Source organism: Perna viridis, chromosome 14 (assembly GCF_037379345.1).
Source record: "Perna viridis isolate PV_CMFRI_1.1 ecotype Kerala chromosome 14, ASM3737934v1, whole genome shotgun sequence".
NCBI lineage: Eukaryota > Metazoa > Mollusca > Bivalvia > Mytilida > Mytilidae > Perna > Perna viridis.
Genome location: NC_142458.1, coordinates 27,953,431 through 27,977,754, shown reverse-complemented (window position 1 = coordinate 27,977,754; position 24,324 = coordinate 27,953,431). Strand labels below are relative to the sequence as shown.

The window sequence follows — 24,324 nt, the reverse complement described above, 5'->3', positions numbered from 1 at the left end:
TGCGTATGGTCTGTTCATATTACAACTCATACGTTATGCCAGAGCTTGCCGAAACTACGCAGAACTCTAACAAATAGGCTTCTGGATTAGGGTTATGTTGCTACAAGATTGAAGTCATCACTACAGAAGTTTTATGGTCGTCATCATGAACTCGTGGATCGTTATGGTGTATCCATCAGCACCATGAAAACTGATTTATTCAACGGGTCATAGTTTTCCTTTCTTCGTTTGTCTACCCCTTACTTGACTTTTTATGTGCAATTCGGCGGGTGTTTCTAGAAAAAAACAGAGGACGCTTACCCTACCGGTGCACCTGGTCCATGCCCCCAGTTTTTAGTGGAGTCCGAGTTGCTCATTTGATTTTGTTACTTTGTATGTATGATTTTAGTTACTTTTTCCATGTCTGGTTTTTGTCTTTGGATTACATTCTTTTGATTACCCTATAACCTTGGTTCGCTTGATTACTCTTCCAAACCATATGTGACACATTTGGCTGCGTATGCACATAAAAAAAGTCTACTATGTGATTTGTTTATTGAACTTATATATTACGAATTGATAAAAAAAACTTATTTGGTTTTTAAGAACAAAAATATATATTCAAATAAACGGATGTTTAAAATTAATCATAAGGATTTGTATTTTCTTTTGTAACACCATTATGAACGTTAATGTCTTTAGTCTAAGCTAAGATTAATATATGTATTTAAAGTTTTTTTTCTCAATTTCCAATGACGGACATTTTTATGGCAAGAAAGGAATTAAACAATATTGCAATATTTTATTGAAAGATATCCACCCGAACCAGTAATGTTAGCCACCTTCCAATAAAAATCGAGTATATATGATTCTCATATGATAAATAATTGATTTTTTTTTGCATTTGTTTGTTGTTTTTGTTGTTTGTTTTTATATTTGTTTGATTTGATTTTTTAATTTTTTTTGTGGGTTTAGATTAGGATTAGAATCAGAGATTAAAACAATATAATCAGCTTATTATTGTGCGTAAATGCGTGTTTAATAATGATTTTAGCGATATTTTTAACTGAAATTTAAAGAACCAAAGTAAAAAAACGAAGATCGAATAAACTACAACCATACAAAAGTCGAAGTAATACACAGACAACATTAGTCTTTTTCCCTGTTTGGTTCTCCTAGCGTTGATCATACGTCAAATAAGGATCTAAGGGGTCTACCATACTTCTTATGATCGATTATGTATGTTAATTATAGAGAAAATCACTGGAACCTGCCAGTATAATGTGCCTGTTTAGACGATTGTTCTGGTTGTTCATGGTTTTGTTCAGGCATGTTTCACTGTGAATGAATTTTAGCACTTTAACCATATTGTTTGTGGAGCTTAACCACCGAATACAATACAAAAATTATTTCAGATCAAATGAAAACAAGTTAATCTGCGGTGTTCTTATCACTGTTAATTTGTTAACATATTCTGAATTCTGTATAACAAAGGTACAGACTGCTGTAACATTGATATTATTCGCTTTTTATTGGCATCATGTAACGTTCATACAATTGAAAACATTTCATCGTGAATGTAGTAATGGCATAAAATGCATGGTTTTGTGCTCATATGATTAGAATTCTCAAAATAAACACCGGATTTCAGATATTTTAAATCATAATTAGTCTAAAACATCTCAATTTTGTTATCATGAATTCAAAAGTATCTCATTATGATCTTCGTGCAATTTGGATTCATATCTTTAAACAAACATTTCCATAATTTAAAATAAGTCATTTTAAAATTTAAATAAAAGAGGATATGTTACGCTTTTGTAACTATACGTGCTTTAATTAATGAGATGAATTTGAAATACGATATGAATAATTTAGTATTTTTCATCTACGCTGATTATTTTATTTTAGTGACCAGTTTTATCTTTGCACCATTTCGCTCTTTTTGTGTGTTTATGCAATTCATGTGTTTTGCAAAATGACGAAGTTTTCTATTGTAAACTGTCATAAATAAAAGTGAAATTGATTAAATAAAAGGATGAAAATGATATAACGCTTTGTTGCATCCCGTAAAGTGTGTTTACGTATTTTACGACACTGAACGGTGATCTAAAGAAATATTAGAGAAAATAAATAGAAATATAAGACATGATCACAAAAATAATTTAAAATCCCAGATGTCCCCTCAAACAATGAAACAGCGAAATGGAGTTTTATCAAATACGTCGTTGATTGTTACAAAGAAAGAACTAATTGTCCCGTTAGAAGGCAATTGTCGGACGACATGACGTCAGTCGCGTGTTGGTCACGTGTCTTAAGAGACGTACACATTAACACTATAACTAATTATAATTTTCTGTGAATTTAAAGTTATTAATTGTTTCTGATTTTTAGATTTTTGTAGAAAAACCTTTAATGTCAGTTTTGAGAATGATTGTCTTCAGCGTCTTAATGTAGGACACGAATTATGATGACGAACTGTCGCGTGCATATCGCAAACATGCACGTGCTATGTCTGATCTTTTTCGGTGCGTCTAGGAAACAGAATAATGGTCAAATATTAGTTAACATAATTGATATCAACTGAGATTGAAAGCATAGAAGGATGGGATTGGTCAAAGATTTCGATAACCGGGGAACAATATGAAATTAGAAATTTGAAGTTGAACGCAGCGCGTGCATGGACGTCGTCCGTACATCTGCTTTCCAGTTCAAGAACAATACCTGCTAACAAAGAGTTTTTGCCGTTATAAAAATGCAATCGAGGGAATAAAGCGTATCTGACCTTAAATGAAGAAATATAAAACTAATATGGGTACATATATTCGGGTAAAATCAATACGTACGTGATTTATTTGATCGAAAAATAACGACAGTGTGAATTAAAAAAAAACAACAGTAAGTTCAATAATTCAAACCATGAAGAATATATTATGGAGACAACGACTAAAAGGGTCGTTCAAGGATGTTCATGGAAAAGTTAAATACATGAATCGGAATCCATCAGCAACTGTGCGGACCTATTACGTCACAAATACAAATTCATGCTGCTGGTTATAAAAGTTTATTCAATGGAGTGAAATATGACTGCTGGTCGTGATTTCGATTGATACATGTAAGCGTGTGAAATACCATGTGATTCTTAATGTAAACGCCATATATGGAAACAGATAAGAAAATATATTTTTAAGAAAGTGGAATTAAAATGAGTATTCCATCGTATCACTATAAGAGGTGAACATTTATATTATCATTATTTTTATATATGTTTTATTTATTGATTTATTCCATTTTATCTTTTTCATCTGACGCTTCGGTATATATTTGCTGATTTTCGTCTAAAAATAAAAAAGAAATAATGTGGTTTTGATAATTAATGCCACGATGTTTTTGTTTTTTTGTTTTTGTTTGTTTTTTTTTGTTTGTTTTTGTTTTTGTTTTTTGTTCTTTGTTTTTTGTTGTTTTGTTTTTTTGTTGTTTTTTTTTTATTTTGTGTGTTTTGTTTTCTTGCTGTTTTGTGTTTAGTTTTATTTGCTTGTGAGAGTTTTTGTCTTATTTTATTTTGTATGATTTGATCGTTTGGTGTGTTAATGTATGCGTTCATTCTGTTTGCCTTTTATTGTTATTCTTTTCACATTCATCTTTCTCGCCTCTCAATCTTTACTTAATTATATTTACAAAAACAAAACAGACTCATTTTACATCTCAGTTAAAACGCAAAAAAGCTACAAATTAACAGTTTGCTTGTGAACTATATTTTTACTAATATGCAATTAAAGATACTGATTACATACGAAAAGTCTACAACAAAACATAACACTGGGTTGTCCGATATTTCGCTAAATTGACCTTAAATTATAAAAACTGATACCGTATCAAAAACATATCTTAGGAATTATAATTAACATTTATAAGTGTGAGTCATTGTGATTATGGGTGATAACAATCTGAAACTTATATACCTCGGGGGTTAAGACACGCCAATTGTTATCAAAATCACAATTATCATTTGTTTGAATTAAGATTACGCAAACCGTTATCATATTTTAACCGGCCATGATTTGTCAGAGAGTGTAAATATGCTTGGCGATACGATTCTTTTGTCATATTTTACGATTAAATCTTATAAATGAAACACAAGGTAAATTTTGCAATATTGATATAAGGGAGACAATCGTAATAGACTTAAGTCTTCTCATTTCACATTTTTTTTTTTTTTTTGAGAAATGAAATCTTTAGAATAGAATAAACATATTTTATTGCTAAAATTCAGCAGTTGAATTGTATCAAAACTTACAACGGTCGTCTTCAAAAATTACATTATGAAATACAATTTACATACACCTGCAATATGAATATGCACATACAATATGATTTACTATAAAACTAATGAAGATATAACATAAATACAAAAAAATACATTGTTTACAATATAAAGTTAATATGCGCTATATGAACATATCGGACGTGGACATTTTAGACGTTAAACAAAGTAAATCAAAGACACAGTAATAAAGAAGGGAAAAGAAAGATAAAGAAGAGATATGGAATAAGTGTGAGAGAGATAAAGAAGAGATAGGGGATAAGTGTGAGAGAGATAAAGAAGAGATAGGGGATAAATGTGAGAGAGATAAAGAAGAAATGGGGGAAAAGTGTAAGAAAGATGTAGAAGAGATGGGGGCAAGTGTAAGAAAGATAAAAAATATGATATGGAGATAATTATTTTCTTTACCTTTTGATCATCGGGTTAGGAAGCGTCTTCAGCTAAAAATGCTTCAATATTTAGATCATTTAGAAAGTTAAGAGTATTTTTAATCTATTCCTGGTCTCGCTGTTTCTACAGCAATCGAACAAATAATGAAGGGTGTTTTTCATTTACCCACCACCAAGCACAACAATGGTCATTAACGAAATTAACTCGGAACAGATCTGCATTTACCCACTACCAAGCACAACAATGGTCATTAACGAAATTAAGTCGGAACAGATCTGCATTTACCTACCACCAAGCACAACAATGGTCATTAACGAAATTAAGTCGGAACAGATCTGCATTTAAAGAACTTAATCGATGTCGAAGACTTGTGTGAATTATGTTCAAAAAACGATTTCCCAAAAATAATATGATGGCGGGTTTTGATATGAATTAACAAAATTAGCTTTGAGAGCACTTTTGAAATATTTTTTATATTACATGGTAATACTTTTCTAGTGTTCCTGAAGTATAATTTTTTAGCTGAGGTTTGGTTTTACACACTGGGCTAGACCCAATATGACTGTAACCTTCCCTTAACACTGTTAATTTTCAATAAATATTTATGAACAAATGTTTTATCATTTAATTCTATTCTTTTAACTGAAACATGATTAATACTTTGATTTTCAGTGTAAACTATTAGCTGAGTTGATTGGCAAAATTCCATATACTTTCTCAGTTGGTAAAAATGGATTTTGAACATTGTATACAAATGATGGTAGTGTATCAACCTTTGTAGATGGATCCGTATTTAATATCTGTACATTTACTATAAATTTGAACGTTCTATAAATCAATGTCCTAGTTATATCAAATGTACAGATATTTAATACGGATCCATCGACAAAGGTTGATGTAATACCATCATTTGTATACCATGTTCAAAGTCCATTTTTACAGTTGACGGTTGTTTTCTTTTTCTGCTGATCTATAAATTGTTATCACATATAAAATGGACTTCTCTTTTTCTAGAGGTTCGACTAGTTCTCCTCTGCTCAAAAAGATAGACAATGTGGTTTTTTGTTTACCGGACGATAAGTGTGCAATATTAAAATCAACATTCGGAGCGTCTCCATACTAGTATTTTCCTGGAATATATATATATATATTAAAAAAAGAAGCGAGAAAGGAGTAAAATGTCGACGCAAAGTGCGCATTAGATTTGTATTGAATTGAACAAAAATTATTATACAATAATAATGTTTTGTCTCATTCCATTCTCTGATGTTGGTGCTAAATGCATTTTTCTATGTTCAGGTATAGTTTTGTACCGGGTTCGATCTCAGTACGAAAAAAAAGAGGCAAATTCAAAATATTCTACGGAAAAGACGGGACAAGAATCAAAGAATATGATAACATATTGAACACACATTCTTGTTCAATACTTTTAATACAACTCACTCCATATTTTTCAAATTGGACACATTCCAACTTCTGGTTTACACCTATTAGTTAATGCGTTTTGAAGATTAATTTTTCTTCAGTAAAATAAAGAAAAATCACAATTTTACTTGCATTAATATTTTATTACGATTTTTTTAAATACATCTTAATGAAATATGATCGTAAAATTTTTAGAGGAGGGTCCAGAGGGGTTCCAATAAATCATTTCCGCATTTTTTGTCAAAGTTATGCACAAGATTAGCAGCATTTTCCAACATAAGTGGAAATCTTAGGGTCGGATCCAGCACTGCACTACATGATTTAAATATTTTTTAGACTATTTTCATTTTGTCCCACAAAAATCAAATAAAATTTAGTTTGATTTTATGGTCTTAAACACCGTTTTCTTTTGATAATCATACAAGTGAATAAACCATAAACAAAATTTGCTTTTAGTGATACACACAATAGGAATTTCTTTTATCACTGTGTTCGAACTTTTTTACTATTGAATAAGTGAAATAATATAAAATGTGTAATAAAAGCTGGAAACTTTATATACCAGTCTATTACATTTGATATACTTTTAAAGCCAATCAATCCAGAAGTAAGGCCTTCTTGTTTTCGTGGAGAAAGTTACTCTGCTAATATATATTATTTAGAACAAAGGAAGTCGTAAGTCTATTCCTTTTTGTAGTTCATCTGGTCATAGCTATTGCCATAACTTGGCGTCCGTCGTCGTCGTTAACATTTTCTTCAAACATCTTCTTATCTGAAACTACTGAACAGAACTCAATGAAAGTTGGTATAATTCTTTCTAAGAATATTCTCTACAACGTTTATGCTTCGATTTTTGAACCGTTGAAAAACATGGCCTTAAAATGGCCTTTAAATAGAACATAGGTTTCAGAAAACAGTTTTTCGCAAATATCTCTACATTGGTAAAAGTGTTCATAATGGTAAGATCTGTCTGTTGGAGCTAAAAGTTTCATGAAAATCTGTTGACCCATATTGGAGTTATTGCCTTTTTTGGATTTTGTTGTTATTTTTTAAAGTTATTATTTAAAAAATCTTCTGCTCAGAAACTACTGAAAAGAATTCAATGACAGTTGATATGATTGTTCCTTAGGATATCCTACACAAAATACTCATTAAGATTGTTATCATGGAAAAACATGGCTGTAGACAAGTTGTTCCGAGTCTACTACGATATATATATATATATACCAATAAGGCCTCTATATAACTTTAAACTTCTTTGTCTTCCTTTTGGTTACAAATGATTTTAATTGTCAACAATGATGGAAGGGTCTGAAAAATTCCCGACGATGTTGGAACTGTCAAAATTTGCAAAGAACATTTTTGTGTTGTTCCCTCCGCAGGACTCGTACTCGTACCGCTATGACATCTATGGCAAGGCCGCCAGCACAAAGTCCAGCGCCCTAGACCACTCGGCCAGCTAGGCTATATAAAAATATAGCTTTCATTGGCCGGGTCATTCCTCTTCGTAGCATTAATATAGTGCCGTTACCTTACTTTAATATGTATTGTAGTACGGGACAGCTCAACATATACACGTTAAAACTATATTTATCAATTTAATTTGTCAAAAAATGCAGATTTCTGCCTTTGGAAATTAATTCAAAGTGACAAACAACATCGAAATAGAATTTAATTTGTATTTATCCTATGATCTCAGTACCAGTTCCAGGCTCATGAAATCTGAAATAAATTTCATCGAAGTAACTATTATAAAAAAACAGAAATACAAATATTTTTTTCAACAAAATTTTGGATTAAGATCGTCCTGTATATGTGATTTTAATGTTGCTAATGAGAGCTTACTCCACGAAACACATGTAAACATATCGAAATTTGCAATATATATGATTCGAATTATTTTTTATATTAATGGATTTTTTTTGTATATTAAGACCTGTTCAATTGACCAAGTATTTTATCCTATGATAGAGTATACTATCGTCTTTGTAACTTTGGTCGTAGGTTTATTACTTTATAGTGTATCAATTAATATTTGCTTATTCATTTTAATAAATGACAGCTGAATACACCCTTGTATTTTCAATAGTCTCAACGATGCATTCCGAAATTGACTTTGAAGTCTTGTACTTTTCAAGCATTAATGCAACATAGCAGATACTGATCAAGATGTTGTTTTGATGATGATGTCATGGTTTTCATTATTTTTGTTGTCAAGTTGTTGTTGTGTTGATGATTTTGTCATGGTTTTCATTATTGTTGTTGTCAAGTTGTTGTGTCGTTGATGTTGTCATGGTTTTCATTATTGTTGTTGTCAAGTTGTTGTTGTGTTGAAGATGTTGTCATGGTTTTCATTATTTTTTGTTGTCAAGTTGTTGTTGTGTTGATGATTTTGTCGCGGTTTTCATTATTGTTGTTGTCAAGTTGTTGTTGTGTTGAAGATGTTGTCATGGTTTTCATTATTTTTGTTGTCAAGTTGTTGATGTTGTCACTGTTTGCATTGTTGTTTTCATTGTTGTTGGCACCAATCACATCGGTAAATATCAATAAACATAAGTTTTAGACTTAATGACATACTGAGATACAAGATTTCAATACAAATTTAGAAATTCCAGATTTTAAGAATGTTAAATAATAAAATAACTAACATTTTCTCACAAACAAAAAAGAATTCAGCTTTACATGGATCATCGCTCCATTTCCATTGTAATGTGTGATACATTGTAAGGCAGTTAGATCCTGTTTGTCCATTGGGTTCTCCTGGACCCCATGCAGTGTATTTCATTATATTATCTGTGGATGCCCAAACCCATGTACCCTCTATGACATCATCCCTACCTCCAAGGTAGTAGGGAGTGCTACCAGAATCTATTAAAAGAAAACAGCGTAAGAGTTGTCCAAAGTTTTGTTTAATTTCTAATAATTCTCCTTCACATAATTGGACCATCCAAGCGAAGCAGGATGGAAGTTATGTAAGAAGTAGAAACCTTCCAAAACCTTCCCATATTTCCTAAGCACATTTGAGTTAATTTCAGTTTTCAGAGAGGTTCTTAAATTTTTGCTGTTAAATAGCGTTACTTTTACTTCGAAATGAATTATGTGATATGTAATGTTTAAGGATGACAGATATCCCTTGTTGTATTTTATTTTAAATTGGAAGATTTGAGAGCAATTCTAGTTTTTTTATTTTGTTTTCTTATATTTTTCTATATTATTTGTTTTTCTACAATATCTTCAAATATAGTTTCGCTTTTTTACCATTTGACCTGACGGATGCCCTTTTATGGAAACGCAAGTCACCTGATCGCAATTCTGTATCCCGATTGTCCAAATACTGATAACTTAATAGCGTTCGAAAACTGTCACCTATCTTTATTTTAAAGAGAACATATCATTATTGTAGTTGTTTTTTTTATTATTTACTTTGAATATATATTTCATTTGCAGCATACTCACTTCCCTGTATAGTCTTTACCGTGCTAATTAGAAAATCTGATACATCTTTTGACTCCGGTTCTGCTAGTCTGGCGTTATGACCCCTGCATGAGCTCTATAAAACCACATTTCTACGTTACTTATCAATATTAATGTATACAAAATGTTAAAACGATTCCTTGAAATGAATAAGTCTCGTTTGAATTACTTCAATAGGTTCTAGAAAGAGCTTCGATTTTTTTTAAATCACGTCTTTCAGAGTGTCAAGAGCGCAGCGGATCGTACACAAAGAGGTTGAATATAAAAAAAACTCATTTCGTGACAAATAAACATGTTTTAGACCACGCTTTAAAGTATGTTCGTCACAAAACATAAAGGTAAAGCAACGCAATGTTCGACTTGTTATGAATCATAATTGAGCAAAATCAATGTACGATGTAGTTTTGTAGTTATTATTAAGCAATGCCACCTACATTGAAGCAGTGTATCCTAAGCAACGCCACCTACATTGAAGCAGTGTATCCTAAGCAATGCCACCTACATTGAAGCAGTGTATCCTAAGCAATGCCACCTACATTGCATTAACAAGATTAATATGATCTTCAGGACTGCTGAAATTATGTCCGAATGATTCTGATATTCAATTGCTACATTAACCCTGATACACATGTAATCATAAATTATACAAGGACTGATATACTCTAGACGTTCAATATAACTCGAGGACAATCCAAGAGGTTATTTCAATTATCATTTTTGTTTATTCGTGTATTTCGAGTCGTGAACATCATTGGCTGTATCCCTTGATGAGTCCTTTGTATTCATACGTATTACCTCTGCAAGGTACCAATTAAGTTTTTCATGACTAAAGAAGAAGCAGGAATTTCCGTAATGAAACCATCCAACTGGACATTCAGCAGTAATTCCGGAAAAGAGTCCTAAAAGATATGACAAAATTTTAGTGTTACACAATTGATTTATTAGTTATATTTCATAGACCTTTCACTTCTAAACTATAAGACTTACATTACTTACCAATGAAAATATATAATTTAAACAGTTGGCTGACCTTATTTTCCATTCTAAAATGTTCTTTGTATACTATGGCCGCAATGAAGTTTTTATGTACACATGTACATTAATGTAAAGTTATCCTAGATAAGAAGGTTTCGTGAGATAGAACCAATGACTGACTATGTTATAAAGAGAAAGTACTGGTATATTATATAAACAACGAAAAGATAAGAAGCGCGCAGACGCATAATAAAAAAACAAAACTAGGGCATTAATGGAACAATAAGTGGTACCCTAGCTGCCATGTAATAGTGAAAAAGGGGATGGCAAAATGTTCAAAATGAAGTATTCCAAAAATGACATTTTGGATTTTCCTGAAAATCGAGCTTAACCTGCATTTTATGGTACTTAACAACTGTGCAAATTAAGTTTCAAAAAATATCCCGCTTGATCCGTTCTCAAGTTATCATGTAGAAACCGTCCTTTTTGCAGTTTGACCAATTGTCTAGGCGTGGAATTTTTATTTCCAAATCGAAATCCGGCCCTTTAAGTCAAGTGGTTGCCTCTTTATGTGCACTGCACGTATAGGGATTTTTTTAACGATTTCTAGCTTACGGATCTTTACGATTTGGCGAATGAATTTTGTGAGCGTTTTAAAATTAATTTTGTTGTAGCCTTTTGTTTGTCACAAACATTATTATGTTAAAAATATTTGAAATTTGAAATTTAATAATGATTTCTTGTAAATACGAGTCATTTACACATCCATGTACATGTTATCACGACACATTTTCTTAAACATTAAAAGTTTACGATCTTTTCGAAATGACGCCCCATTTTAGTATGGAAAATATCCTGCCATGGAGAAATCACTAAATTGAAAACATTGTCATATTCATAAAACTAAAAAATACAAATCCCAGAACAATTTGTGGAAAATGTATATGTAATGAAACAGAAGGAAGCAAAATCATTTCTCGGAACTAATAACATGTAATAAGTTTCCAAACTTCGGTATTGATAAGATTAGGATTCTAAATTGTAATAAGGAAATTCTCAACTCTAGAAAATGTTATAACTAACATTTGTAAATATTGGTTCTATGTACAAATGTAACTTTGAATAGTAAAAGGGAGATAACTTCTAATATTTGTAGGAATAGAAAAATGGTCGCAGATAAACAAAAGGTTACATGTAGCTTGAATGATAATGTCGATTGTAATTATGGCTTACAAGATTGATTTCGAAAATGATAGCAACAGTGATACTGATGTAAATATATCAATTTCCAGTCCACATGATCAAACTTCTAATAACAAATTAAATATTCTAATGTTGAATTCGTGCGGGTAAAATAAAACGGTTGTACTGTCCTGAATTTTTAGATTTGGTTAATAAATAAAAAAAAATAGTTGAAAAGTTCTAGAATTTTCGAAACTATTTTCAAATTACATTGCCCTTTGAGTACTTCGATGTGTATGTATAATAGTAAGAACGTTAACGTAGTGAATGTTACAAATGTACAAGATCTGTCACATGGAACAGAGAAAGCTAAGAAAAGGAATGAAAATAAAGAAAATTATTTCATATGTAATATGCAGGCCAAGCTGAATGAAATCATCCAAATTTTAGAATTACCGAGAGTGAATATTAACTCGAATATTATAAATGATCTTGTAGGAAAAATATGCTATGTATTTATAAGCAGTGCAGAGCACACTTTTGGAACTTGTATACCTCGACATACTAAAAGGACAAACCATAGATGTATCGTGAATGATAAGCATTCGTTCAATATAGACAGCAAATTTGCAAGAACAATTTATAGAACATTTAGACGTAGATTTAAAACGTCAAGATCATTGGCAAACAAGGAACAGTTAAAGAAATGTCGAAAAGTCTCTTGATACCTGTCAGAAGCAATATACATGTAGAGCTGACATGACCAGAAAACCTAAGGAATATTGAATATTAATTATTCAGGGAAGGAGAAAGAGACAACCAAATATCAGTATTGAATCCCTCTATGAATATTTTAAAGATTTAAATAGTGATACTCTGAAAATAATGAGGATTCCTCTCTCTTGTTTGCAAATGGTCGAAATGAAGAAAAGTTATTTAACCTGATTTTTTATACAGGTACTATGCCAGAGACGTGGTTAATTGGTTATATTATACCAATATATAAGAATAAGGGAGATAGCAATGGCCCTAAAAACTTAAGACTCATTACGATTGTATGCAGCTTGGGTAAACTTTTTACGGCTATACTAAGCGAACGACTGAACACTGAAGGCGATCGATAAAGTTTGGAGAAAAGGTCTTAGGTATAAATGTATTCTTAATAGTGTAAATGGTAAAATATAAGATGTTATTCAAAATATGTACATTGTATAAGAATATAAATCCAATAATATTTGTAACAAATGTGCATCTGAATATTTCCCGTCTGAAATGCGAGTCAGACAGGGTGAAAATCTATCTCATTATGATTTTTTTTGCTTGCTCTTTTTCTCAGTGATGTAAAGGATTTTATTGGTAGATATGGTGCACCGGGGTTGTCAACGATATATGATGAGATAGAAAATTAGCTAAATTTATATTAAAAAAATTATTTTATTATATGCAGATGACTCAGCTCTGATGGCTGATACGCCATAGGACCTACAAACTCAATTCGATATTTTTCACCAGTAGTGTGACACTTGGAGACTTTAAGTTAATGTTAACAAGACTAAGATTCTTTGTTTTTGTAATGGTAGATTTCCCAACAATCTAACATTTAATTTCAATAACCAAAATATCGATATTGTCAAAAATTTCAATTACTTAGGTGTTCTCCTTTCAAAGAGTGGAAAATTTGTGAGAGCAATACAATCACAGACAAAAAAGGAACTGAAGGCTATGTATGAGATACTCAAGAGAGGTCGATACCATAACCTATCGATTTCTTGTCAACTAGATCTGTTTGATAAGGTTGTAAAAACTATAATACTATATGGTTCAGAAATGTGGGCTTCAAATATACTGAACCAATAGAAAAGGTTCCACTATAATTTTGCAAAGTCTTCAACCAACTCTAAGTGTTATGGTTTATGGTGAATTGGGTCGTCATCCATACTGGACAAAACTTGGAACGCAAACAAACTATTCGTATGTAATGTATAAATTATTGTACAAGATACAATCAAACCGTGGTATTCAGGCTTCTTTATGTTAAAACGGTACTTGATGAGTGTGGTCTTTCGTATGTATGGTTAGCTCAGACGTTTCTTAGTGATACTTGATCTAATGCGGTGGATAAAACATTGTACATGTAATCAGATCAATTTAAACAAGAGTGGAATGATATGGTTCATAAAAGTGCTAAAGCTATAAATTATAGAATATTTAAGAGAAATCTTGTATTTTAGAAATACTTTGATATTTTGGAAGATAAAGATTATTTTTTATTTTGCAAATTTCGGACCACTAATCACAGACTGCCAATAGAACAAGGTCGATGGAACAACAATATTTTAAGAGAAAACAGGTCATGTGCACTATGTGATGCTAATGATGGAGGTGATGAATTTCATTATATGATGACATGTTTTTTTTTTCTAGAGTATCGAAAAAAGTTTTTTCATAGAAAATGTTATACTAGACCAAATGTTTTGTTGCTTAATGAATTGATGTTTTCACATTACAAAAATCAATTGGTCCAAATATATAAATTTATACTTGTTATTGTTAAGAATGTGTGCCCTCCTGGTTAAACACATACACTATGTTGTAAATACTGTAAATATTGTACCTACTATGGATAATATCTCTGTACCTATGTGATATGGTGATGATGAGAAATAAAGGTACAATAATAAAAGCATTTAATTATCCTATAATTGGAATAGCGGCTTGGCCACCCTGTCCACCAGATCCACTGAAAAAAAAAACAGACAATAATTACTTTCCTTTTGATGTGATTTCTTTCTGCTACATGTATTTCTTTTATGAAATTTGGATCTAATAAGGTGATGGGGTCATTTGAATTTAAAAAATGATGAATAAATGCAATTTGATCTTGATAATGGGTTATGAAATACCATGCATTTTAATCTTTACACAACGCAAATAAACTTCCTGTAACATAACCAGAGGCAGATCCGGGTGCTTAAAAAAATCGCCATTCGCCGGATCCGTTACTAATTACAAACTAACGTACTTTTTCTCCCAGACAAAGAAGAATTCACTTTTACACGAGTCGTCTCTAGTACCGAGAAAATAAGGTGTATGTCCACTACCTAACAGGAAAACATTTTGTTGGTTATTAAAGAGTAGTGAAGATCTGGGATATCTACCACAAGTGTGAGAAATTTTGTCTTTTCCCGAGTGCAGCTTAGCAGAATGAGAGAAAGACGTAGAATTTCTCCCACGAGTGGAAGATATCCTAGGTCTTCACTATTCACGAGTATAAGTATCTATTTCTTTCGTTTGAATAAACTAAAAAAACATGAATGATTGACGTTAAAAACTGAGCTGATTAATGCGCCCGGTTGAAAATGTATGTCGTGTCAGTTAAAAATAAATACCATAAAATAAAATCCTTTAGTTAGTAAAATCAATTGTATAAACGTTAAGAATAATAATTCCATGATTCATAGAAAACATTCAGTCAAATTCACTGTTAAGCGTAAATGCGGGGCCGGGTCCAGACCATTGAAAAGGAGGGGTGCCAAAAGGAGGTAATTTTAACCTTTTATTTATTTATAAATTTTATTAGCTACGCAAGGACTATTATTTTGACCTCGCTTTTGATATATTGGCTTTGTTAAGGTCTGAAAAATTCCCAACGATGTTAGAACTGTCAAATTTGCGATGCAAATTTTTGGTCGTTCCCCCCGCGGGACTCGAACTCGTACCGCTGAGATATCTATGGCAACACCGCCTGCACTAAGTCCAGCGCCCTAGACCACTTTGTGTAGGTTTCGGTTGGGTGACTATTAGCAGAAACTATGGGCCGTCCAGGGATATATTTGTTATCGCGTGGTTGTAAATCAACAGATTTAGATCGCGGATTTGAACATGCTAACAACATTAGCCTTAAAGATCTCCTCGAGTCCAAACCTAAGAAAAAGAACAAAAGGATTCCTTTGCGCTTACATACCATCCAGCCTTTGGGAAACTCTCGCAGTTACTGCATTCAAATTGGAAAGACATTCAAAAACATCCTAAGCTCTCCAAGCTCTTTCCTGGGGCCCCGGTCCTGGCATTCCGTAGACCTAGGAGCCTAAGGGATGCCCTAGTAAGAGCAGAGATTTCATTTCAGCCCAAACAAAATACAACGGACCAGTGTCGACCATGTTGAGATAAAAGATGTGACCTGCACCCAGATACTGCACACCAACAAATTTAAAAGCTACTGCACTGGAAAGAAATTTGCCACTTTTAGCGACGTGACTTGCAAAAACGAAAATACCATATATCTTCTCCAGTGCCGATGTGGTATGAAGTAAGTTGGCGAAACAGAACAACCTTTCAACAGGCGTATCAATGGTCATCGCCATCTTAGATCCGCTGGACACACCCAGGAGGATCTCCACAACATTGTTGTTACGATCATAGAACATAATAAAAACTGGTCAAAATGTAAAAGATTATCTCGGGAAAGCTTTTGGATGAAGAAATTACTAACAACTTCTCCAGATGGAATAAACGAAAAAAAATAATTCATTTACAAAGAATAACATACTTCCTTGTAAAGCCGCAGCCATTTTTATTAGAAAATTAGAGACATTATTTTTCTCTGGTTATGCAAGTTTAGCACCATGGCCTATACAGGAAAACTATATAAAAAAAAAATAAATAAAAAAAAATAAAATAAAATAAAATAAAAAAATTTCGATTTCTCCGCACCCCGTCTCTGCTAATGACTTCATGTTAGAATATCAAGACTAAAACTATTTCGTGAATTGTACCAGGTGTGCATGTATAATTATTTTTGAGTTTACATTCATCGAACAAGACATGTATAATTCAGCTGTTCTTTGGCGAATTGCTCTGTCTGAACAAAAAGGAAAATTTGTATGTGCAAGAGTATTGCGTCATTACTGGAGAAATACTTACCAATAAAAAATCCAAAACAAAATAACAAAATTAAACAAACAAAATATAACTCTTAAGAACAATCGCTTTGTGTGGTCATTTGTCCTAGCAAAAATGTATTCGCTTTAATTCTGCAATGCCTGTTCATTGTTCTTGCCTCTGCTGTTTACTCCATTTCAGTTTTTTTTTCTTATCTCTGCTGTTTACCATTTCTTTTTTTTTAACATTTTGCTGTGTACAGTTTGGTTTTTTCTTACCTCTGCTGTGTATCATTTTATTTTTTCTTACCTCGGCTGTATACCAGTTAATTTTTCATGACTAAAATGAAAACAAGAATTTTGGAAATGTAACCACCCAGATGGGACAATCAGAAACTCCCCCTGACAGAATTCCTACAGTGTACAATTAGTTTAACGAGGAATCATACATACATGTAATACAGTGGACCGAACTGTTAAAGGACAAGAGGAATCATACATACATGTAATACAGTGGACCGAACTGTTAAAGGACAAGAGGAATCATACATACATGTAATACAGTGGACCGAACTGTTAAAGGACACGAGGAATCATACATACATGTAATACAGTGGACCGAACTGTTAAAGGACATGAGGAATATTTGCTGATTTGTTGACACTCACCCTTAACAACTTTTTCTATCTAAAATATTGGATGAGTTGGTTGGATATTGTTGAAGTTTGTGTATCGGGGTTAGATCATCCTCCTTCTTTTGTTGGGTACTTTTGTTGATTTTGAGGGAAAATGGACAAAAATGAGCTAATTAAAGCTGATACATCGTTTTTTTTTAATTGGAATTCTCCTTCGTCAATTTCTTGATCCGCCCTGATGTCGTTACCACATGTACCGCTACTTAGTAACTACATAGATTATTGAGAACATTGATATTTCTTTAGCGAAATGAAATACATGTACATGTAGACTGTAAGATGAAATGTCAACATGTAAGTATAATTTAATGGATATTTCATTCTGCATTTATAATTAACTTAATAAAATATAAAAATAATAAATATAACAGAAGTTTCTATTCTACTAAAGTTAATAGTTAAAAAATCATCAGCTGGAAATTGTCTTTTCAGTGAATATAAAGAGACTTAATAGGATAATGTCGAGGAAACAAGGGAGACTACTTCTCATTTTCAGATCATAGAAGTAATTGCCGACAAGATAAGAAGACTCCTATTTTTTATCTCTACACTGATAAAGACATTTTGAAATAATATATATACAACACTTGAACTTCTTTGTTTAAAGACGACTTTTAGAAAATACCAACATGCATTTTGTTCCGTTTTTTCATACGAGAAAAATATTATTTGTTTGCATTGAGAATTTAAGTAACTGTCTTTGTAAGAATCATGCAAAATCTGAAAAATGTGATACACCCTTAAAAAGGCTACATATTTTTATTTTTGTAATTAAGTTGTTTTATGGGTCTATACTATGAAATGTGTAATTATTCATTCAAATCTTCCTGCTCTTAGAAGATAATTAACATTGAAAATCTAATAAATTCTATTGTATTTGAGTGTCATTTACAGAGTTATCTCCCTTAATTTTAAAATCTACAGTGCATTCTATACAATTTTTATCTCCTAAGAGCACGGGTTATATGAAAAGCCATATTTTAATTTCTGCTTACTATGACATTTCAAACAAAATATCAAAAATAAAAATATGTAGGCTTTTTACCCATGAATCACATTTTGTTTGATCCTTAGCTGGTGTGCTACTAAATTTGTCCATACCTATCGTCCAATTTTCTAATTGATCAAAATTGATACAATAGTACCCCCTCCCCATAGTTTGTATAACATTACAATGAAGCTTTCGTGATTTACATTATAGCAAAACAGAGGTCTAAGAAAATACAAATAATTTAAGAAGTTTTCCTGTAGTGGCCAAAAACAGCTAGAGAACTTTTGTAAACATGTACATGTAGATATTTCAGGAGATCTATACATGTATGACTGTAATATGTATATAATGGTTAAACACTATACTGCTAGTTACCAGAATATTTGCTGGAAAGAATGTGTTAAATCCGTTTATAATTAACGGTCTGGCAGCATATAATTTTACTATTTAGATTCATGGATGTTTTCCATTTTATGCAGCATTGGGGGTGGATGGAAATGAAAGAGCAGCAGTACAGTCACCATGTTGGTCTTATTGAAGACGATCAAAGCCTAGCTCAGGAGGCAGTCCTTAGCAGTGATGTAACCTATGGCTATCAGCCTGTACTTTCTTCGTCATTGTTGGAACAATCGACACATTTGGAACTGACCTAAAAGAGTGTGTCCAGCAATCAGCATATCAAAAACATGATTGTGGTTACAGTTGCGATCACTTCTAACCTCTCTTCTATCCTGTCAGGATTTGCTGTCACAGAACTAGAAACTGTCAGACACTGTTCTGACCCGCGACACACCTTGTCAGGGCCTGTCAGGACTTTGGACAAGCTCTGTCATAATCTGTCATGGGTCCTGACACTCTCCTGTCAGGAACTGTTCTAGGTAAAACAGATATGTGGACTAGAAGTGTTCGAGAATACTTCTCTGACTGAATTACATACAGTACATGTACGCGATTCAAAAATAAAAAGTCGTAGCACCCGAATCCCGATTCGTACAACGGGAAGGACGCCTTGCTATGTTTAAACTTGATTTTTCCCCATTTTTTACCCGACTTTTATGTATGGCATGCGGTACCAACAAAAAATATTGCCTGCTGCACTTGCTACGCACCAGACTTTAAAGAATTTGGACTGAATTCGTTCTTTGGAGGCAGATACAGAGTACCTATAAATATATTGACAATTTTAAACAGTTTATACAGAAATTTTAGACCTTATGGAATTTTAAAATGTTCACACTCGTATACTTTGAAAGAATATGACATTTTTGAGGAATTTTGACTGATGTAAGTATACATCTTTGAAAAAGTTTGTCCGAAATACAAAAGTAGCAGTCATCCACATGGTAGTTAAATTACCAAAAAATAGCTTTTTAGTCAATAATTTCAGACACTCATGGAAATCAAAAGTGCTGGCACTCATACATATTGCAAGAATAAGATATTTTTTAAAGATTTTGACTCAAATAAATGTGTCCCAATCACCCACATGATAGTTATATTGACAAATTTAGCATTTCAGTCATTGATTTTAGACCCTCATGGAAATTAAAAGTGCTCGCACTCATACATTTTGCAAGAACATGCCATTTTTAAATAATTTTGACTCAAATTAATGTGTCACAGCCCCTATATGATAGTTATATTGAAAAACAAATGGCATTTTAGTCAATAGTTTTATACTCTCAGACAAATTAAAAGTATGCGCACTCGTACATTTTGCAAGAATATGATATTTTTAAGGAATTTTGACTCAAATTAAGGTGTCACAGCCATCACATGATATTTATATTGAAAAATTAAGCATTTCAGTCATTAATTTCAGAACCTCATGAAAACTAAAAGTGCTTGCACTCATACATTTTGCAAGAATATGACATTTTTAAAAGAATTTTGACTCTCAATTAGCATTTAAGTCATTAATCTTAAACCCTCATGGAAATCAACAGTGCTCGAACACATACGTTTTGTAAGAATATGACATTTTTTAAAGAATTTCTAGTCATATTAATGTGTCACAGCCACCACATGATATTTATATTGAAAAAAAATAGCATTTCAGTCATTAGTTTTATACCCACAAACAAATTAAAAGTCATCGCACTCATACATTTTGCAAGAATATGACATTTTTAAAGAATTTTGACTCAAATTAAAGTGTCAGAGCCACTATATGATAGTTATATTGAAAAAATTAGCATTTTAGTCATTAATTTTAGACCCTCATGGAAATGAAAAGAGTGGGCACTCATACATATGCTGGAATATGACATTTTTTGAAAAAAAATTGACAGAAATATATGTGTCACAGTTACCCACATGGTAGTTACATTGAAAAATAAGCATTTAGTTAGTCAATAGTTTTAGACCATTATGAAAAATAGAACTGCTACAATGTAGCACTCAAACATTTTGCAGTTTTTAGAAATTTTACTTAAATACTGAGAATTACCAAACATTTGGAAGTTATCGGTTACCACTTTTACTCTTAGAACAGAAACATAGACCTTAAATTTTATAATTAAAGAATTTGATTTAATTAATATCACAGGTGTATGACAGAGTGTTAAAAAGTAAACATGTGAACAATGATAATTTTGAACGATGAGTGACTGCACCGTGATCGACGAAAATTGGAATATGAACAACGATCGAGTGATTGTGGGATGATGGTCACGACGAGCTCTCTGTGTAAATTTTGAAATCAAGATTTGTTTCCTAATCGGATTTGCTAATTCACATCAGTCAAACCGTTTCATTTATTAATCGTGGACTTCCTGTTCTAAATTACGTCACACAGAATAGATTTGGTTTCAGGAACTGTCCAGGGGTATCACATTTTAGAACAGCTTTTCGTATTTTCTGTCACAACCCAGGACAGGATCTGTCATGGAATTGGGCAACATGTGTCCTGATCCAGGACAGCCTCTGTCAGACCCTGTCAGGATTTCTGTTCTATCTGCTGTCGTAGAACAGAAATCCTGACAGATTGTGACAGAATTTAAGACAGGTTAAAAGTGATCGCAACTGTATGTAGCATTGAAGACACGTTCATTTTTCATTTAATTATATAATTAAAATATTAAAGTGATTATTCTCCATTGTATTGATAATCTGTCCATAAAATTTAATATAATTATTTTAGTGTGAACCGATAAGTCAGAAAAAAGATAAGTCGGTGTATTTGAATCAAAATGATTTGCATAAGGTCATGCATTATTGAATGTAGAGGCATTAAGCTATGAATATTGGATAAAGATATCAACTGTGTTGTTATAACACACAAGTTGTTCATAACAAAGTAATAAAAGTTTTCATTTACTATACTCGAAATGATTGTGTATGTGTCCAATATGACGTCTTCGTATCGTCAAACAGTATACGTCGGTAAAACCCCCATCTTTAGGACCTGCGCTCTGTCTTTTTTTTTTCGCTGTCGTTTCGAGACAAAACACTCATTTTAAAACATTTACGCGATGATTTAACGGCTGAGTGGTTATCTATTAAATTGAAAACAATTATATAAATACACACATATAGTACATGTATTTGTAAAAATTCAAGAGCATGCTTCTGAATGTATTGAGATGTATTTTGTCCTATATTTGGAGGCGGATTAGCATAAGCCAAATGGCTTGTTTCCGATTCCTTGTGTTTATTTACTACACTGTCATATCATGTACAATATTGACGTATTCTTTGAAATAAAATATGTTGAAACTACATACACACATATACATACGATGACATAAATATATAAATTTAATCCAGCTTCCACATGGGGAGGTTAAACGGGACAGCCGTTATTTTGGCTACGCCTTGGGAAATTTTTGTCACAAAAATTACCGTATATATATTTGTCATATTAGAAAAGAAATAATTCCTTCCGGTGGTAGATTTGTACTCATTTTAACATGATTTATCGCGTTTGTATTCTCATTTAGTAGATACAGTGTGGGACTGAAATTAATGAGAAAGCTCTGCATTCGATTTAGTTTTAGACCCGCCTATACCAAATAAGGAAAAATAATATTTTGTGGCTGAAATTTCACTGATATGACGTCACAAAGTGCCACAATTGTACATCACTTACAAACAAACTGCTAAGAATTGTAAATTTTGTTGTATTTTCGGACATATTTACATCCATAAAACTACCATATGAATTATCAAAAGTCCTAATGTTTCCTTGTTCGTGATGATTCAGGTCGCCAAATTCACAATTAAATCATTCAATACTTTATGATTAATTTTCATTCGAATTTTAGGTCAATAAGACCCTTTACTGCCCCTTCTCCTTACAGAAGATTAATAGAACATACTAATGAATAGTTTGAAGGATTTTTGTGTGTGTTTTCTTTCAACTAATCTTGTTACTAACAATGCTTGATCGCGTAGATAAAGTATGTGTATTTGTACAACTAGAGTTATCTCGCTTTGACTGTGTCGCTGTGATTAAATTTAAAAAAAAAACTTGAAATTAACGAAGTTCTAAATGGAACGAATTATAATTTCACGAATAATAAACGCGAATTATATTATTGCCGAAGTTACTACTTTGAATGTTTTTAATGGCCATTGAGGCCGTTGTCATCTAAACATCGGTTTCGTAATTATTGCAATTTGCGCCTTTCCAATAAGATTGAGTATAAATTCAAGACCATTGTTTCCAAAAATGAAAACAAGATACATGTAGGAATAAAGAAATGCATTAGACAACTTAACACTATACATACAAGATTTGTATGGCAACAAGATCTTCATATTTATATTGTTAAAATTTTTAACTGCAGTACTACAATGTTCTAAGTCACAAATAAATAAATACATTAGTTCTTAATTAAGCGGTGAATGTAAAACGAAAAAATGTTTTACACTGCTAAAGTTTACCAAGAATTCCTCATATCATATGATGTCTCCCAAGACTACATTTACTTTTGAAAAAAGCAAGTACTAGTAATTTGACGGTATTAACATTTTTTTAAAAGACGAGTGTTAAAGTTTTCATTTACTGGCGGCAAAACAGTCAGAATCGTTTGGGAAACATCGCGATTTGATATGTTTCTAAAGCTGTGTACAAATAAATTTGATATTTTATAAAAATAGACAAAGTAAATGTATTGTGTTCACTTCAGAGATACATTTTACATGAGTTACTAGTTTTTAATTTAAGGGAGCAACCATTTGATTTCAATGGGGAAGTGGGTGAGTCTAGGATCAAACTTAGGAAAATTTAGTTCCTGCCTAAGACAAAATTTAAATATAAACAAAAAAAAAATAGGGCAATAATAGATCCTGCCTTTTTATTTCAAATTTTATCTTAGCCCTATAAAATCAAAAGGTATCAAATGGTAGTTCTAAAAGAAAAAATAAGACATAGTGTTCATCACTGTTTAAAATGGCGCATGCATAATATGTGCATTGTACATATAAAATCGAAAGTTTTGCTGGCAATTTTGTCATTCTTTCTTGGCAAAATGGAAATACTGATTCAATTTATTTCACAGGAGAATATAAGACATCGAATTTTCTCCGATTTGCAAAAACAGATATTTCAAGATTAATTTGTTCTTGCCTTAACAGGTGTTTGTATTGTTTTTGTTTCATGCTTATGTTTTAAACCGATGCTGGGCACCATGCGATGTAAATATATGATCATTTTAAAAGTAAAGTGCCATACAAAATTCACACACTGTCTATGTAAGAGGTGATTCATGGTATAGAGAAGATTCTTTTTTAGGTTGACATATGCCAGATGTTTAAGTACCGACAGTCATTTTTGTATACAGATTGGTACTTTTGAATTAATTTCCCACTAAAACAAACCAAAATTAAACCAAATCTAGAACGATAACTCATTCAAAGTGCCAATTTCATGCACAATTTTATGATTTTGATCTCGAAATTGCAACAACCGTGAGACAAAACTAAACTTTTTATGCTATATGTGGCCCGTAACTGTCTCTGAATTTGAAACTGAAGTCAATTTGGATGGTTTTGACATGCATGAAT

The 24,324-nt window shown here is 32.0% G+C and overlaps 1 protein-coding gene across 1 annotated transcript; it reads right to left on the bottom strand.

Moving 5' to 3' along the window:
• Window positions 1-7,772: 7,772 nt before the first annotated feature.
• On the bottom strand, window positions 7,773-10,745 carry LOC148598874 (C-type lectin mosGCTL-7-like). Its single transcript, XM_088561889.1, has 5 exons — window positions 10,589-10,745; window positions 10,388-10,491; window positions 9,575-9,668; window positions 8,767-8,986; window positions 7,773-7,840 (listed from the first exon to the last, which is right to left on the bottom strand). Exons 1-5 carry the CDS (start codon window positions 10,632-10,634, stop codon window positions 7,801-7,803), a joined length of 504 nt encoding a protein of 167 aa, XP_088418015.1. The 5' UTR covers window positions 10,635-10,745; the 3' UTR covers window positions 7,773-7,800.
• Window positions 10,746-24,324: the final 13,579 nt, after the last annotated feature.